This window comes from Callionymus lyra, chromosome 19 (genome assembly GCF_982586985.1).
Source record: "Callionymus lyra chromosome 19, fCalLyr1.hap1.1, whole genome shotgun sequence".
Taxonomy (NCBI): Eukaryota; Metazoa; Chordata; class Actinopteri; order Syngnathiformes; family Callionymidae; genus Callionymus; species Callionymus lyra.
In genome coordinates, this window is record NC_141836.1 from 292,200 (window position 1) to 310,000 (window position 17,801).

General features: G+C 41.9%; 1 protein-coding gene across 1 annotated transcript in view; it reads right to left on the bottom strand.

Moving 5' to 3' along the window:
- Positions 1–710: 710 nt before the first annotated feature.
- sema3g (semaphorin 3G) overlaps positions 711–17,801 on the bottom strand; it is a 59,267-nt gene continuing 42,176 nt past the window's right edge. Inside the window, exons 5-16 of the mRNA XM_087781677.1 lie at positions 12,280–12,370; positions 10,624–10,740; positions 9,597–9,739; positions 7,736–7,850; positions 7,606–7,675; positions 7,397–7,541; positions 4,900–5,131; positions 3,806–3,897; positions 3,693–3,734; positions 3,404–3,629; positions 2,327–2,454; positions 711–1,329 (exon numbers count right to left, since the gene is read on the bottom strand). Of these exons, the coding sequence (XP_087637803.1) occupies positions 844–1,329; positions 2,327–2,454; positions 3,404–3,629; positions 3,693–3,734; positions 3,806–3,897; positions 4,900–5,131; positions 7,397–7,541; positions 7,606–7,675; positions 7,736–7,850; positions 9,597–9,739; positions 10,624–10,740; positions 12,280–12,370 (1,887 nt within the window). The 3' untranslated portion in view covers positions 711–843. The remainder of the gene's footprint in view (positions 1,330–2,326; positions 2,455–3,403; positions 3,630–3,692; positions 3,735–3,805; positions 3,898–4,899; positions 5,132–7,396; positions 7,542–7,605; positions 7,676–7,735; positions 7,851–9,596; positions 9,740–10,623; positions 10,741–12,279; positions 12,371–17,801) is intronic.

Below are 17,801 nucleotides of genomic sequence, written 5' to 3' on the forward strand. Positions count from 1 at the left end.
ATCAGTGACTAAATAGTGACTCAACAGTGACTCAACGGTGACTCATCAATGACTCAACAGTGACTCATCAGTGACTAAATAGTGACTCAACAGTGACTCAACAGTGACTCAACAGTGACTCAACAGTGACTCATCAGTGACTCAACAGTGACTCACCTGTGACTCACCTGTGACTCAACAGTGACTCAACAGTGACTCACCTGTGACTCAACAGTGACTCACCTGTGACTCACCTGTGACTCACCTGTGACTCAACAGTGACTCACCTGTGACTCACCTGTGACTCACCTGTGACTCAACAGTGACTCAACAGTGACTCACCTGTGACTCAACAGTGACTCACCTGTGACTCACCTGTGACTCACCTGTGACTCAACAGTGACTCACCTGTGACTCACCTGTGACTCAACAGTGACTCAACAGTGACTCAACAGTGACTCACCTGTGACTCACCTGTGACTCACCTGTGACTCACCTGTGACTCACCTGTGACTCACCTGTGACTCAACAGTGACTCAACAGTGACTCAACAGTGACTCACCTGTGACTCACCTGTGACTCACCTGTGACTCAACAGTGACTCACCTGTAAGGTCATGCATCCAGTGAAAGTGAAGACGGTTCTAGAAGAGAAATGAATGAAACTGTCGTCTCTAACTGTCAATATTTCCCGGGTTTAAACGAAACATTGAATCCGTGGGATCCTCGGGTCGAAGCCGCGCCGATGAGAGTTTTGAAAAATCTGTCATCGAAACGTCCGAAACATTTGAGATCAAACAGAAGAACCTGATCCACAGATCAGTCATAAAGGTTCGTCTCTTCGCCTCACGAGTCTCCTGGAGCTTCAGGGCTGCAGCCGGCGAAGGTCTCGAGGCGTCCGGTTGCGCTCGCCGGAGCTCCTGCTGCGGACCTTCCTGGCGCCTTCCTGGGCCTGCCGGTACTTCTCCATCATGCTCTTGTGCTTCCTCCTCAGCTTGTCGTTGCACCACATCCTCTCGCAGTATTCCTCCACGTGCAGCATGTTGGAGGATCCGATCTGCTGAACCACGTCCTTGAACCAGGTGCGCGACTGGCTGGTGTGGCTGGCGGCGCGAGTGTAGGAGCTGCAGGGCATCCAGGAGCGAAGACCTGAACGTTCCTTCAAGTCTCCGTCGCGCAGCAGCAGCTCGTCCAGGGCGTCGCCCTGAAGCACCTGCAGGTGGAGAAGCACCAGCGTCCGGGCGAAGCCGTGCTCGCGAGACTGACAGATGTAGACGCCCTCGTCCTGACGGAAGAGGCGGCGGAACAGAAGACCTCGATCCGTCAGCATCACGCGGTCGTCCTGCTTCACCTGAAGGTTTGAGAGAAACACGGAGAAGAAATACTTCAAATGTAATGATTTCTTCAACTAATGTGGTTTATTTTATAAAGATATCTTATCTCATTCAATCTGATTTCAACTCATTTCATTTGATTTCATCTCATTTTATTTAATCCTCTCACCTCCTCCAACCTTCTCTCCATTCATCCTCTCACCTCCTCCAACCTTCTCTCCATTCATCCTCTCACCTCCTCCAACCTTCTCTCCATTCATCCTCTCACCTCCTCCAACCTTCTCTCCATTCATCCTCACACCTCCTCTCACCTTCTCTCTCCATTCATCCTCTCACCTCCTCCAACCTTCTCTCCATTCATCCTCTCACCTCCTCTCACCTTCTCTCTCCATTCATCCTCTCACCTCCTCCAACCTTCTCTCCATTCATCCTCACACCTCCTCTCACCTTCTCTCTCCATTCATCCTCTCACCTCCTCCAACCTTCTCTCCATTCATCCTCTCACCTCCTCTCACCTTCTCTCTCCATTCATCCTCTCACCTCCTCCCACCTTCTCTCCATTCATCCTCTCACCTCCTCCAACCTTCTGTCCATTCATCCTCTCACCTCCTCCAACCTTCTCTCCATTCATCCTCTCACCTCCTCTCACCTCCTCCAACCTTCTCTCCATTCATCCTCTCACCTCCTCCCACCTTCTCTCCATTCATCCTCTCACCTCCTCCAACCTTCTGTCCATTCATCCTCTCACCTCCTCCAACCTTCTCTCCATTCATCCTCTCACCTCCTCCAACCTTCTCTCCATTCATCCTCTCACCTCCTCTCACCTTCTCTCTCCATTCATCCTCTCACCTCCTCCAACCTTCTCTCCATTCATCCTCTCACCTCCTCCCACCTTCTCTCCATTCATCCTCTCACCTCCTCCCACCTTCTCTCCATTCATCCTCTCACCTCCTCCAACCTACTCTCCATTCATCCTCTCACCTCCTCCCACCTTCTCTCCATTCATCCTCTCACCTCCTCCTTGCGTTCGTCGCGCTGCACCATCCAGGTGAGCGAGGCCTGTGGCGAGCGAGGAAAACACTCCAGGAAGGTGCTGTTGTTCTCGGTTCCGTACACGACCTTCTCCTCCGTCACATCCACGTCTGTCAAGGTCAGATGGTTCATTCATTCATTCATTCATCAGTTGAATATTGATGATTGAAACTTTACATTTATTGAAATCTTGTTGCTTTATAACAGAATTAAATCATTCACATGTTGAATATGTTTTCTTGACGAATAGAATTGAATAATTTCTACATTGAAATTGTACATTTTTTTATGATTGAATTTAAACTTCTAGAAGTGCTTGACGTTCCACATAAAATAAAGAGCACTGAGGTGACACCAGAACATTATTGAATTTACAATTTGAATTAAAACCTTTTTGGGTGAAAATATTTTTAGTTATTATTAGGTTATTATTTAAAGGTGTTATTAATATTTAATTATGTAAAATATGGTTTAATATTTAACTTTTAATATTTATAATAATAAAGTTAATATTTAACTATGTATACTTTGTGAATATTTTAATTTAAAACTTAAATATTTGAATGAAATGAAAAGGATTATGATATTATTATTTTAGTAATTAAAAAATGTAATACAAATAAAAAAAAAATTAATTTGTGGTCAATGGTGATTCAAAACCAACATTTTTATATTGAATTTAAAAGATAAAAGAAATAACGATTTTTTGGAGTTAGAATATCAAACTCTATGTGTAAAAAATATATAAATGATTAAATATTAAATTTAAATAAAACATTTCACTTCAGAATATTTTAATTCAATAAAAACGAATTTAACCCTTACAGGTAAAATAATATAATTATTAAATAAAAAACAAATTCAACTTAAATATAGATATTATTAAATTCAATTATTTTAAAAAACAAACTATTATTTAATACGATTATAAAAATATATATTTATTATTCAATTCCATTATTAAAAAAAGAATAATTTCCTCCTTAAAAAAATGACAAGAATAAATGAATTTGAAAGGATGAATGTAAATGTTCTGGTACCGCAGCACTCAGGACTCACCGCTCAGGTTCTGGTCCAGACACTGCAGGGTTGGGTTCCCGTGTCGGACGTCTTGCCTGCGGAAGCGGCGTTTGCTGTTGAGCAGGAAGCGCGAGCAGCTGGATCCGTCCCAGGCGCAGTACGGGTCTCTGGCCAGACAGCACTCGGCGCAGGCCTGACCGTACGTCTCGCAGCGATGCAGCTTGACCAGAGCCACGCCCGCCGCCGAGCCCACGTACACCGCCTGCTGCTCGCCACAAGGTCAGAGGTCAACACTCTGAGGAGGTCACTCTGCTCCACACACACTCACCCTCTTCACGGAGATGTCCATGGACGTGATGGAGGTCGGGACCTGCGGGTTTGATGGAAGCCATTTAATGAAAGGAGGAGATGATGTGTTTTCAGAAGAAGAATGAAAGGAACCTTGAAGACTTGAAGCTCCTCCAGAGTCACTTCTTCTGTCTCCAGACTGTTTCCACTGTGCAGCGCGATGACCTTCAGCACCGTCCCCACGTCTGGAGGAGACCAGAAGAACATCAACTCTCACCGACACGAACACACGTCTGGCATCACATGTTTGCAGATGATTCATATCAAAGATAGAAGAAATTCAATTGAAATTGAACATATTCAACTTTTGTCCTCATTTCCCTGGACTTGATAGAAACTATTTATTATTTGTTTATGAGACATTTTTATATATATTCTCATGTTCTTTGTTCTGTTTTTTTTATTTGGTTTTTTCCCGTTTTCTAGTTTCAGTTGGAAACTAAAAACTTCTCATAACTTGTCTTCTTACTGGTTTAGGAACACTTTAAAATTAAAATAAAATAATATAAAATAAAATAATAATAAAACAAATCTATTAAAATCATATCAAATTAAAATAAAACAGATTTAATCAAATCAAATAAATCAAATCAAATCAAATCTAAATAAATTAAATTAAATTATAATAAAATAAAACAGATTAATACAATAAAATAAAATACAATTGTAATAAAATAAAACAGATACATTAAATTAAATTAAATTAAATTAAATTATAATAAAATAAACAGATTAATCAAATCAAATCAACATAAATTGAATTAAACTAAATTGTAATAAAATAAAACTGATACATTAAATTAAATTAAATTAAATTATAATAAAATAGATGAATCAAATTAAATTAAATTAAATTAAATTAAATTAAATGAATTATTTTATTATTATTTTTTATATGCTGACTTTAATACATATCTTTATTTATTATTATTAATTTTTTAATTGATTATTTATACTTAAAACAATGTATTTCATTTATTCTGTTACTCTGTACTGGCAATAAACGTGTTGTGATTCTGATCAATTTATTTTCTTTAAACCTCAGTTTTACTCTTATAAAAAGTCTCTGTTGTTTCTAATCATAGTTTATGTTTCTTATTTTATCTCTATAGGTCAACAAATCCACATCAATACTATCTACTGACAACGTTAAATACACAGTATTGCAGTCCAGTAACTCCTGGTACCCGTCCCGATGAACATGACGTCGTACTGTCCGTCCTCGGCTTCCACTCGATCCACCACCATCTGCTTCAGCTTGTACGGCGTGTTGGTCTTGACCAGGACCGGCTGGCGGAGGGCGGGGAAGACCGGGCGCCACATCAGCGGGTGACCGCGGGCGAACTGCAGCACCGAGTCCGGGAAGTCCTTGGTGCTGCCGAACTCTCGACCCGGCTGGTTGGTGATCTTGCTGGGACACTGAGGGACGGAACCAAGAGTTAAAACATCATCCTCATCATCTCCAACAATAACAGCAGCTTTTACTTTCACATGTGGCGTCTATGAACACGATCCCAAGCTGGACCAGAACTCACTTGCTTTTTATGGATCATAAAGTCTGACATTGAAGTTAAAACTACAACAACGTTAGTGTTTGTTTAACAACCTTAGATGATGAGTTTATGATGAAGCTCAAGTCATTAGTGAGTATTCAACAATACTACTCAACAGTGTAGTATTGTTGAATACTTGACTCTGGTGTTGTGATAGTGTAGTAACAAGTATATATGTGTAGTATTGTCCAGTACTAGACTCTGGTGTTATGATAGTGTAGTAACAAGTATATATATGTTGTATTGTCCAGTACTTGACTCTGGTGTTGTGATAGTGTAGTAACAAGTATATATGTGTAGTATTGTCCAGTACTTGACTCTGGTGTTGTGTTAGTGTAGTAACAAGTATATATGTGTAGTATTGTCCAGTACTTGACTCTGGTGTTGTGATAGTGTAGTAACAAGTATACATGTGTAGTATTGTCCAGTACTTGACTCTGGTGTTGTGATAGTGTAGTAACAAGTATATATGTGTAGTATTGTCCAGTACTTGACTCTGGTGTTGTGATAGTGTAGTAACAAGTATATATGTGTAGTATTGTCCAGTACATGACTCTGGTGTTGTAGTATTTACAGACCACATGACTCTTGACGAAGTCGTAACTGCTTTCATTTGTTTTCAAACCAAAATATGTCCAAACATCAGCTTTAAAAGCTGCTGGACTCACTGTATCCTCTCGTCCCCAGTCATCATTCTTCCTTTAGCTGCGGAGGCCTGCCGCCTTCTAGAGGCCAAAACTTAAATTGCGACGCAAAAAAGACTTAAAAAAAGGACTGTGAATAAACTTTGCTGTTGAATATACTGTATATATACACAGTACATTGAGATATATCTGTGTACTTTCTTACACTCCTGGTGACTATAAGTGTCTATAAGTAAATAATGCTGTAAGTATCAGGATGAAGATAAACTCATGAACGACTCGTCACTTGTTTGACTTCAAGATGATTCAAACGAAAAAACTCATCATTGGTTCGATTATTTCACTTCCTGCCGTCAATCAAGACTGGAATGAAAGAGAAACAAACGTCTCTGGATCCAAGAGCTTCTACTGCTCCTCCGTTTATTAAGTAATAACGTGAGAGGTTTATCACCAGATTCACTTCCAGCCTCTCGAAGAACATTCCAAAGTTCTCTCTGTGCAGCTTCAAGGTTCACTCTGGTGGTCCCAGTGAGGATCTCCAGCCAAATGGCTTCCAGTCAACGACGTCAAATGAACAACAGATTCTCCTCATGGTTTCTCCGCCGAGGTCAGAGCTCCGGGTCGAACCCTCGCTGAAGACAATCCTTCCTGAGAGCGAGCTCTGGAAATCAAGCTGTTGATCCTTCTGGTGATGTTGGGGATTTGAACCAGTAGTCGTGATGGACGTTAGATTCCGAAGCCAGAACCTTCTGCTCAATCAGCAGAGAGCGACCTCAGGTGTTTGATTCCCACATTCCTCGGCTTCCCTTCGCTCTCCCGCCCGAGGCTCGTGATCCCATGACTCCCCGAGCGCCGTGACGACACGTCGGCGCTATGATGACAGACGTCCTTCGAGGGTCTGGACGTAGACCAGGTGCGGGTCTGGACGGGGACCAGGTGCGGGTCTGGACGGGGACCAGGTGAGGGTCTGGCCGGGGACCAGGTGAGGGTCTGGCCCGGGACCAGGTGAGGGTCTGGCCCGGGACCAGGTGCGGGTCTGGACGGGGACCAGGTGAGGGTCTGGCCCGGGACCAGGTGAGGGTCTGGCCCGGGACCAGGTGCGGGTCTGGACGGGGACCAGGTGAGGGTCTGGACGGGGACCAGGTGCGGGTCTGGAAGGGGACCAGGTGAGGGTCTGGCCCGGGACCAGGTGAGGGTCTGGCCCGGGACCAGGTGAGGGTCTGGCCCGGGACCAGGTGAGGGTCTGGCCCGGGACCAGGTGAGGGTCTGGCCCGGGACCAGGTGAGGGTCTGGCCCGGGACCAGGTGAGGGTCTGGACGGGGACCAGGTGAGGGTCTGGCCCGGGACCAGGTGAGGGTCTGGCCCGGGACCAGCGAGCGCAGCTGCAGACGCTGACGTACTAGTGATGCAGGAACTGTCCGCACCTCGTTCCAGCTCCACTTCCTGCCCAGACCCCGGTTCCCGACTGATCCAGGATTAACACTCACCACTCCTGGTCTGGGATACGGGACCCGTCCCTCGTAGGCGCCCCACTGGTAGTCCGGACCCTCCTTGTGGGCGAAGGGTCCGTTGAAGGCCTCCCTGATGTCCGACATGCGATAGACGCACACGGCGAAACCCTGGAAGACGTTGCTGTGGAAACACAGGTTTACTAAACAGTGGAGACAGACGCGGGTCAGACGGAACCCGTCGGTACCTGATGGTGCTGAATATAGCGTAGACGTCCGGGTTCCTCTCGTCCTTGGTCCTCAGAAGGAACACGTCCTCTGTTGGACGGTCGTGGTTAGGACATGTTTTTTAAAAGTACTGAGGAGAGTATTTGTTACCGAGCTGGTTGAAGTAGGTGTCGATGCCGTGAGGACCCGGGACGGAGCAGACCAGCCGGGCCTTGATGAAGGTGCTCCACTTGTTCACCAGAACCCTCTGACCTCCCACATCGTTCTGGGGAAACAAAGTAAACGTCTGGATTTAGATTTAGCATTTTATTTAACCTTGTATTCGAACCAAGACAGCAGCACAGAAGGTCCACATCAAGGTTACCAGAAGAGGTTCTAAGCTCTGGAGAACCAGGACCACATATATTCCGGAGCGACGTGACCCACGTACCAAAGAAATAAAAACGACGAGGAGCCTCTCAGATCAGTGTACTTACGGTAAATCAACTGTTTCGTTCGAGTCGTTCCTCACAACAAACTGTTGCTCGACTGAGAACTTTCACAAGGTCGTAGGTTCGATTCCCGCTTTTTTGTATTTACAGCTTATTTGTTTTGCACCTACAATAAACAACACTTTATATATGACATTCATATCAATATTTCTATTTCTAGTCAGTTATATGACAGTGAAGTTTGATCCACGGTATGATAAATATACACGTGTCTCTGAAGCGTGACCTCAAGAGAACATACGACTCTCTCACCTGGTCAGGTTTGGTTAAAGGTAAGTGACACGTGAAGCTCACTCGGATTGGATCTTGTTTGTTTTCGTTTGTGTTGTGTCTGCTATACACAACCGTTACTGCACACAACAACAAAACAAACACAAGAACCGTTGAAACAGTTCAATCGTCCCAGTTCTCAAATCTTGAAGGCTCTTCTCTCAAAGTCTGAAGACAGCAGTGAACATTGTCAATACGTCGTGGCTCAGACTCTTTCAAAGATAAGAACCAGGGATGCCATCATTGTATCACGAGAAGATCCACACTCTCATCGAAACATCTGGACCGAATCTAAACACTTAACCATACGAACGAATCCAACATGTTCAGGAGTCGAATGCACAGCGATGTTTGGTCAAATATTCCAACTGTGCGTCTCGTGAAGAGATAGACAACTGGGAGGATAAAGAGCTGAAGAAAGACGAGACGCTGGTTCACAAGGTCCAGATGTGTCTCCTGGTAGATCGAAGGAGCGAAGAGACTATATGTCCACAATAGTCCAGTATATGGAGGCACGACTGGGAAAACTGCAGCTGTGGACCACGGAGATGATCTCCACAGATGTTTTCCAACAGATGGTTTGTCTCACATTCTTTCACATTCTTCAACGAACACGTGTTCAGCTGGAGAGTCTTGAGTCTCAGAGATGGTTTCTACGAAGACGACGTCTGAGGCGACTCCTCGCTCAACACCAAAGCCATTAAAGGAGCTTGAAATTGAATTAGTGTCTCCGGCTCGACTGTTTCTCCGCCGCCGAACCTTCTCGCATCGACGGTCGTTCCTACAACACGTCTGGACCGCGTTTAAAAGCCGAGGACCCGTGACTGATGGAGCAAAGACGCCGAGGCCCAGAGGACCTTCTCCGCGGACGAAACACCTCCACAGATGTGTGACTCCGAGACTGTTCCTAATTCACCTGAACATCTGGCTTCGCTCGCCTCTACCTGCCAAACGCAAATGTTTGTGAGCGATTGAACTCTGGATCGTGTAAAGTTGCTCCTTTTCAGCAGCATTAGTGAAACCCTGCTGTAAATCAAAGTTACTTTTCTGTCGTCTCATCCAGGCTCTGCTTGCATTCACTCCATCAGAGCCACATCTGGGCCCGAACTAACGCTGCCTATAAACACAATCACACACACATTATCATTACGCTCGCACTCGTACTCGTGCTCGTGGATTGGCAGGTCACATGTTCTAGTGTTTCGACTCGTGGAAGTTGAGGTCAAAGGTTGTGAGCGGCGACGACTCACCGCACACACTCGTCCCACTCGCGTGTGAATGGCTCCTTCTCGGTCGCCGGCGTCCGTCGCCTTCTCCGTGAAGAAGAAATAGACCTTGTCGTCCTCGCGGTCGTCGTTGTCGGGGATGAGATGAGCAGCGACGAACTTCGGGTCTGAGGAGGATGAAGAGAGCGAAGAGAAAGAAACATTTAATCCTGGAATCATGCCTTGAAAAATGTTTTTTTTTAAATAAAAATATATTTTTATTGAGCATTTATTGGTTTGATTAACTTAATCTCATAATTAAGTATCTTTTACGACTTTAATCTCATAATTAAGTATTGTGTACGATTTAGATCTCGTAATAAAGTATTTTTCTACCAGTTTAATCTCTTAATAAAGTATTTTCCTTTGACTTTAATTCCGTTATAAAGTATAAAGTTCATCTATCTAATTTGTACAAATTTATCTCAATTCTAATCTTGTAATAAAGTATTTTGTACGACTTTAATCTCATAATTAAGTATTTTTCTACGAGTTTAATTTCGTAATAAAGTATAAAGTAAATCTATCTAATTTATACGAATTTAACTCATTATAAAGTAGTTTGTACAATGTTAAGTAAAGTAATAAATAATATTTTGTCAAGACATTTCCCACTGACTCCCATTTGACACTTTGTATATTTATATTTGTATCCGTATATTTTGAAATTTTAATATTTATATATTCTGTATATATTGATTTCTGTATTTATACTTTAGTTTGTGTTTTTCTAAAACTGCCTCGTACAAGATTTCCAATGAGACTGGACTGTTTGAACCTTGACTTCAAGCTCTAAAATGTATCATATATTGTATTATTGTTTAATTTCTGAAACAAAAGATGTTGTTAAAGTCTTCAAACTAGATCAAGTTATAAGTTTACGTACATGAGTATAAACCAACATCTATATAATATATAATAATCGTTAATAAATGCATTACAATGTCTTATAAATGAGTTTGAAACTCTGTTCCCCGAACAACATGTGTTTCATGTTGACTTGAATCTTCACCGTGAAGCAGTTTATGATCCGTCTCCGTCCTCATGGTGGAGCGACCTCCCAGGCTCCTGAAGATCACCGAGTCCCTCCCCAGGAAGTCGGCGGTCAGGCCCGTGTACAGCTCTCCGCCTGCGGAAGTCAAGGTGTCAGAGGCCGTGAGTCCGACTCCGGGGCCAAGCAGAGGAAATAGAAAGATTAAAAAATCCAATAAAGTCAAGAAGCGAAGGCTCGCGCTGAAACCGGAACGATCTCATAAAGAGGAAAGTCCTCGGAGAGCAACAGCCGAGCCGTAAATTTCAACAACGGCAGAAATTGAGCAGAAATAAAAGTTTCCTGGTGGAACACGAGCCAGAGACGCAGTCGCAGGTTATCAGGCCTCGTCTGACGAGCAGCTTTAGAAACACACGACACGAGTCACTAATAATGTTTTGAATAACAGACGTTCATCTTTATTACAGGACGTTGTTGAACATCAACGTCCAAACCTCTCGTCCAAAAGTCTTCATTGTTGAACAGAAGTAAAATCATGAAGAACAAAAGTTCAATATTTGATGCTTCAATCTTCCAGTTGAGTTGATGTGGAAACGATTAAGAGTAAATTGATGTAAACTTCGATTTTTTTAGAGTTTCACGCTTCAATTTGAATTAAAAAATATATATTTCAACATATAGAATACATTTACAAGCTTCTCTCAAAACAATGATTGTTATTATGATGGTATATTGTGTGTTTTATATCGATTTAACTCGACAAACATTATATTTGTTGTGTTGTGTGTAACATGTGTGTGTTCAGAAGACGTTGCAGTTAAATACAATATTCCTGCAGAAGGTTCTGGCGACACCTTCGTGTCTCGCTGCCAAGAGCATCGTGTGACAAATTGTGAGGTTGATGTATCCAGCTGCAGACACACACACACACACACACACACACACACACACACACACACACACACACACACACACACTCCTCACTCATTCCCTTCGAGGACTGTTTGTCGACTCATAAATCTGTGTTACTTCAGCAGAAAAATTCCATGTGACGTTCAGAGAGAAACACCCAAAACTCTGTGTGTTTGTGTGTTTAGGTGTGTGAGTGTTTGTGTGTACTTGTGCGTGTAGGTGTAAATGTGTGTGTACGTCCTTGTAGGTCTGAATGTGTGTGAACGCATGTGCATATGTGTGTGTGTATACTGTGCATGTAGGTGTGGATGTGTGTGTTGGTGTGTACATATGGGTGTGTGTATACTTGTGCGTGAAGGTGTGGATGTGTGTGTACATGTGTGTGTACATATGTGAGTGTTTGTGTGTACATATGGGTGTGTGTTTACTTGTGCACGTAGGTGTGTATAATTGTGCATGTAGATTTGTGTTTGTGTGTACATATGGGTGTGTGTATACTTGTGCATGTAGTTGTGTATAATTGTGCATGTAGGTTTGTGTGTGTGTGTGTACTGTGCATGTAGGTGTGTGTGTGTTACAGGTGTAGTTTGTGTTGAAAAGCATAAATCAGGCTCAAAAGTTGAGAACGTTTGTCTCTCGTCGACTTCGTCCAAAAATAATTTGTTCACATAAAACACGATCAGAAGACATGTGACCTCTTGACCTCCTTGACTGACCCTGAACACCAGTTACCTTCACTAGCGACTGAAGACAACCAGGACTCACCACTGAAGGTGCTGGCGAAGGGCAGGTTGGGGTCGTGAGGAATTTTCCCGCGTCCGTTCTCCACGTTAGTCTGGTCCATGGTGAAGACGTGCTGGAGGAGAAACACACAGAAGAACTTAGGAAGAGCTTAAGAAGAACTTCAGAAGAACTTAAGAAGAACTTCAGAAGAACTTCAGAAGAACTTCAGAAGAACTAAAGAAGAACTTCAGAAGAACTTCAGAAGAACTTAAGAAGAACTTCAGAAGAACTTAAGAAGAACTTCAGAACAACTTCAGAAGAACTTCAGAAGAACTAAAGAAGAACTTCAGAAGAACTTCAGAAGAACTTAAGAAGAACTTCAGAAGAACTTCAGAAGAACTTCAGAAGAACTTAAGAAGAACTTAAAAAGAACTGAAGAAGAACTTAGGAACAACTTAAGAACAACTTAGGAACAACTTAAAAAGAACTTGAGAAGAACTTAAGACCACGGTGACTGGATAATGAGTCACATGACTGTGAGAAACACAACCTTCAGGATCATGATTTATAGAAGCACAGACTTATGTTCTGCTAAAGAAAAACTTCTCGTGAGGAACAAGAACCTGGACCAGCCTCAGGTGCGTCTCTCACATGGAGAAGCTCTTATTCAACATCCTTCAGAACAAACACTTCCTGCGTCACTGATCCATTGTGCGCTGAAAGAATGGATCAGTGTGTGTCGCACGTTCATTCGTCCCCTCACTGAACCCTGTGTCGTCTGAGGAGCCAGGAAACAGGAAGTTGGACCTCGACGGAGCCGGAGTTTGTTTCCTGTTCGACCTTGAAATAAAACTGTAGGAGAAACGTGTGGATCCTGTTGGACAATCAAGACGTGATGTTTTGTTTCTGCTTGAAATCAAAACCTTATTTATATTAAACTTCCAGGAGATACTGATAATAAAAATATATATTTATGATGTTTTCTTGAGTTGAATCAAGTTTTAACGAAATCTGTATTTACTTCTTATAACGTATGATTCTGCTCACAATGGAATAACTTTAATAAAATAAACAATAAAACAATAAAATCTGTTCAAATGAATTAATTTATTTAGAGTTTTAAGGATCAGAGAAATGTGAGTTCTTCTACGAGAGCAGCTCAAAGAGTTTTATGTTTCCTGACCTGTTGGCTGTTTTTTTGAACAGTGTTAAACAAAAGAGGGTGAGACTCGCCCGACACACCCGCGTGAAGACAGTTCATCGACATCTTCGTGATGTTTCTTCAGGAAAAGACTCGTCAAACGTGTCATGGTTTGTTTGAAGGTGAGAATCAAGACGATGATCCACCGAAGCTCTGAAGACATGTTTTTGGAAACATTCGAGTTTTTTAGCTCACTTGAGAAGTGAAAGATGATCTTTAAACAAGCGTAAAATAAGCAGAGATTTCTCCACGACTGGGTTCATCCGACCGGACAAGTTCATGTCCTTCTGGTCGTCCTCGCCCTGAACCCAGGAACGTTCCTGAAGACAATAGAGTTTTATCAGCGAAGGCGTGAGCGTCTCACGGGACGAAGACATTCAAATAGTCCAGACAATGAAAACATTTGTGCACATTAATCAGACGCACAATGAAAGAGTCACAACAGGAGACGACATGTTTAATAACGTGAGAAGATAAACGAGTGTCTCTATTAATGATTGTTTTTCAGGGAGATATTATGGGATGTTTTTCATTTATTTATTTCATTTGTGTCGTTTTCTTTCTGCCACAAACAACATGGGGGAAGAAAATCAGTTATTTTTCATCAGGAGACGAACGTGACAAACGATGAGAGATTTTTTTGTCAATTTCTTTTATAAACTTGACTTAAATCGCTGGTAAAGTTTAATTTGTGAATATCTGATCGAAAGAGTCATGAATATGAAGTCATGAGCGTTGATGATGCAGTTCTAGTCGTAAACATCCTGATGGATTTGACGTTTATTCCCAGGAGCACTGCAGTGTTTCTGGAGTCAAACACCAGGTGGAAACAAAGACACGTCAATCATCGAGTTAAAACCGTTCAGATCATGTTCACTTCAGCGAGACTGAGCCTCGTTTTCAAGCTGATAACACAAGAAGAACGAGATTTGATAAAATGTCAAACAGAAACAGTGATAATATGGAAGATAAAAAATAAAATCATATATATCTGACCATATATTTTGTCTGTCCATCACTGGATTAGTTTTATTTTGAAACCCAGAACGTTTACTAATTCATTAAATATATAATAATAATACAAAACTCTGCAGCCAGAATTCTGAGCCGCTCTAGTAGAAGAACTCACATTTCTCCTTCAAACTCTTCACTGGCTTCCAGTTTCTTTCAGGATCATTTTTAAATTCTGGTTCTTACTTTCAGATCTATTCATGGTCAGACCTTCATGATCTGATCCAGCCTTACACCCCAGCTCGGGCTCTGAGGTCTGTGGATCAGAATCTACTGATGGTTCCTGAACTTCCGGACCAGAGGAGAGAAATCCTTCCAGACTGTTGCTCCTAAGCTTTGGAACCATCTCTGTGTTTGATGATCTACTGACTCCTTCAAGAAACATCTGTGTTTGATGATCTACTGACTCCTTCAAGAAACATCTGTGTTTGATGATCTACTGACTCCTTCAAGAAACATCTGTGTTTGATGATCTACTGACTCCTTCAAGAAACATCTGTGTTTGATGATCTACTGACTCCTTCAAGAAACATCTGTGTTTGATGATCTACTGACTCCTTCAAGAAACATCTGTGTATGATGATCTACTGACTCCTTCAAGAAACATCTGTGTTTGATGATCTACTGACTCCTTCAAGAAACATCTGTGTTTGATGATCTACTGACTCCTTCAAGAAACATCTGTGTTTGATGATCTACTGACTCCTTCAAGAAACATCTGTGTTTGATGATCTACTGACTCCTTCAAGAAACATCTGTGTTTGATGATCTACTGACTCCTTCAAGAAACATCTGTGTTTGATGATCTACTGACTCCTTCAAGAAACATCTGTGTTTGATGATCTACTGACTCCTTCAAGAAACATCTGTGTTTGATGATCTACTGACTCCTTCAAGAAACATGTGTGTTTGATGATCTACTGACTCCTTCAAGAAACATCTGTGTTTGATGATCTACTGACTCCTTCAAGAAACATCTGTGTTTGATGATCTACTGACTCCTTCAAGAAACATCTGTGTTTGATGATCTACTGACTCCTTCAAGAATCATCTGTGTTTGATGATCTACTGACTCCTTCAAGAAACATGTGTGTTTGATGATCTACTGACTCCTTCAAGAAACATCTGTGTTTGATGATCTACTGACTCCTTCAAGAAACATCTGTGTTTGATGATCTACTGACTCCTTCAAGAATAATCTGTGTTTGATGATCTACTGACTCCTTCAAGAAACATGTGTGTTTGATGATCTACTGACTCCTTCAAGAAACATCTGTGTTTGATGATCTACTGACTCCTTCAAGAAACATGTGTGTTTGATGATCTACTGACTCCTTCAAGAAACATCTGTGTTTGATGATCTACTGACTCCTTCAAGAAACATCTGTGTTTGATGATCTACTGACTCCTTCAAGAAACATCTGTGTTTGATGATCTACTGACTCCTTCAAGAAACATGTGTGTTTGATGATCTACTGACTCCTTTAAGAAACATCTGTGTTTGATGATCTACTGACTCCTTTAAGAAACATCTGTGTTTGATGATCTACTGACTCCTTTAAGAAACATATGTGTTTGATGATCTACTGACTCCTTCAAGAAACATGTGTGTTTGATGATCTACTGACTCCTTCAAGAAACATGTGTGTTTGATGATCTACTGACTCCTTTAAGAAACATCTGTGTTTGATGATCTACTGACTCCTTCAAGAAACATCTGTGTTTGATGATCTACTGACTCCTTTAAGAAACATCTGTGTTTGATGATCTACTGACTCCTTCAAGAAACATGTGTGTTTGATGATCTACTGACTCCTTCAAGAAACATCTGTGTTTGATGATCTACTGACTCCTTCAAGAAACATGTGTGTTTGATGATCTACTGACTCCTTTAAGAAACATATGTGTTTGATGATCTACTGACTCCTTCAAGAAACATGTGTGTTTGATGATCTACTGACTCCTTCAAGAAACATGTGTGTTTGATGATCTACTGACTCCTTTAAGAAACATCTGTGTTTGATGATCTACTGACTCCTTCAAGAAACATCTGTGTTTGATGATCTACTGACTCCTTTAAGAAACATGTGTGTTTGATGATCTACTGACTCCTTCAAGAAACATGTGTGTTTGATGATCTACTGACTCCTTCAAGAAACATCTGTGTTTGATGATCTACTGACTCCTTCAAGAAACATCTGTGTTTGATGATCTAAGACTCCTTCAAGAAACATGTGTGTTTGATGATCTACTGACTCCTTCAAGAAACATCTGTGTTTGATGATCTACTGACTCCTTCAAGAAACATGTGTGTTTGATGATCTACTGACTCCTTCAAGAAACATCTGTGTTTGATGATCTACTGACTCCTTCAAGAAACATCTGTGTTTGATGATCTACTGACTCCTTCAAGAAACATCTGTGTTTGATGATCTACTGACTCCTTCAAGAAACATCTGTGTTTGATGATCTACTGACTCCTTCAAGAAACATCTGTGTTTGATGATCTACTGACTCCTTCAAGAAACATCTGTGTTTGATGATCTACTGACTCCTTCAAGAAACATCTCAAGACACTTTGATTTGAGCTTTTCCCTGATTCTCTGAGACTGTTGTGTTTGTCTCGGTGTTATCTTGATCTTTTAAAGTATACATTTTATTGATTGTTAAAGTGCTTTGTGACCCTGGTCTGGAAACATCTTTACAAATATGACTAACTTACTTAATGAATAAATCTCGATCTTTAAGTCGAGCATTAATCTTTCATGATTCCTTCGTCACCGTAGTTCTTCTGTAACTGAACGTCGAGGCGTCTTCACCAGAATGTTTTCGCACCTGAATTGTATTAACACACTTGTGATGCTTAAACCGGACACTCGTGAGTGTGTGTGTGTGTGTGTGTGTGTGGGGGGGGGGGTGTGTGTGTGTGTGTGTGTACCGTTGTGTGTGCGATCTCGATATGATCCGCAGAGATCTTCGAGGCTGTGTCACTGATTACGTTGTCAGAGTGACTTGTTCCAAGACAAACACACAAGTGCTGTGTGAACACGGAGCGAATCCTGGCCCCTCGTCTGGTGCGAGGCCAAGAAAAACACCCGCTGTACCCTCGCCGCACAACTTTGATAGTCGGGGTCGGCTTTCAAAAGAATGCTGAGCATCTTAGAACGTTGTGTAATTGCAGCTCAAATTATGACAAAAAAAAAAGAACCAGAAAAGAATGTGAAGCACTTTAAATCATCGTACAGTCGAAACCTTGAAGGTCAAAGAATCATCAACTCTGGCTCCGTCACCACCATGTTTTAAAACTTATGACTTTATAAATCTGGGCGAACGAGAGGTTACGAGAGTCCAT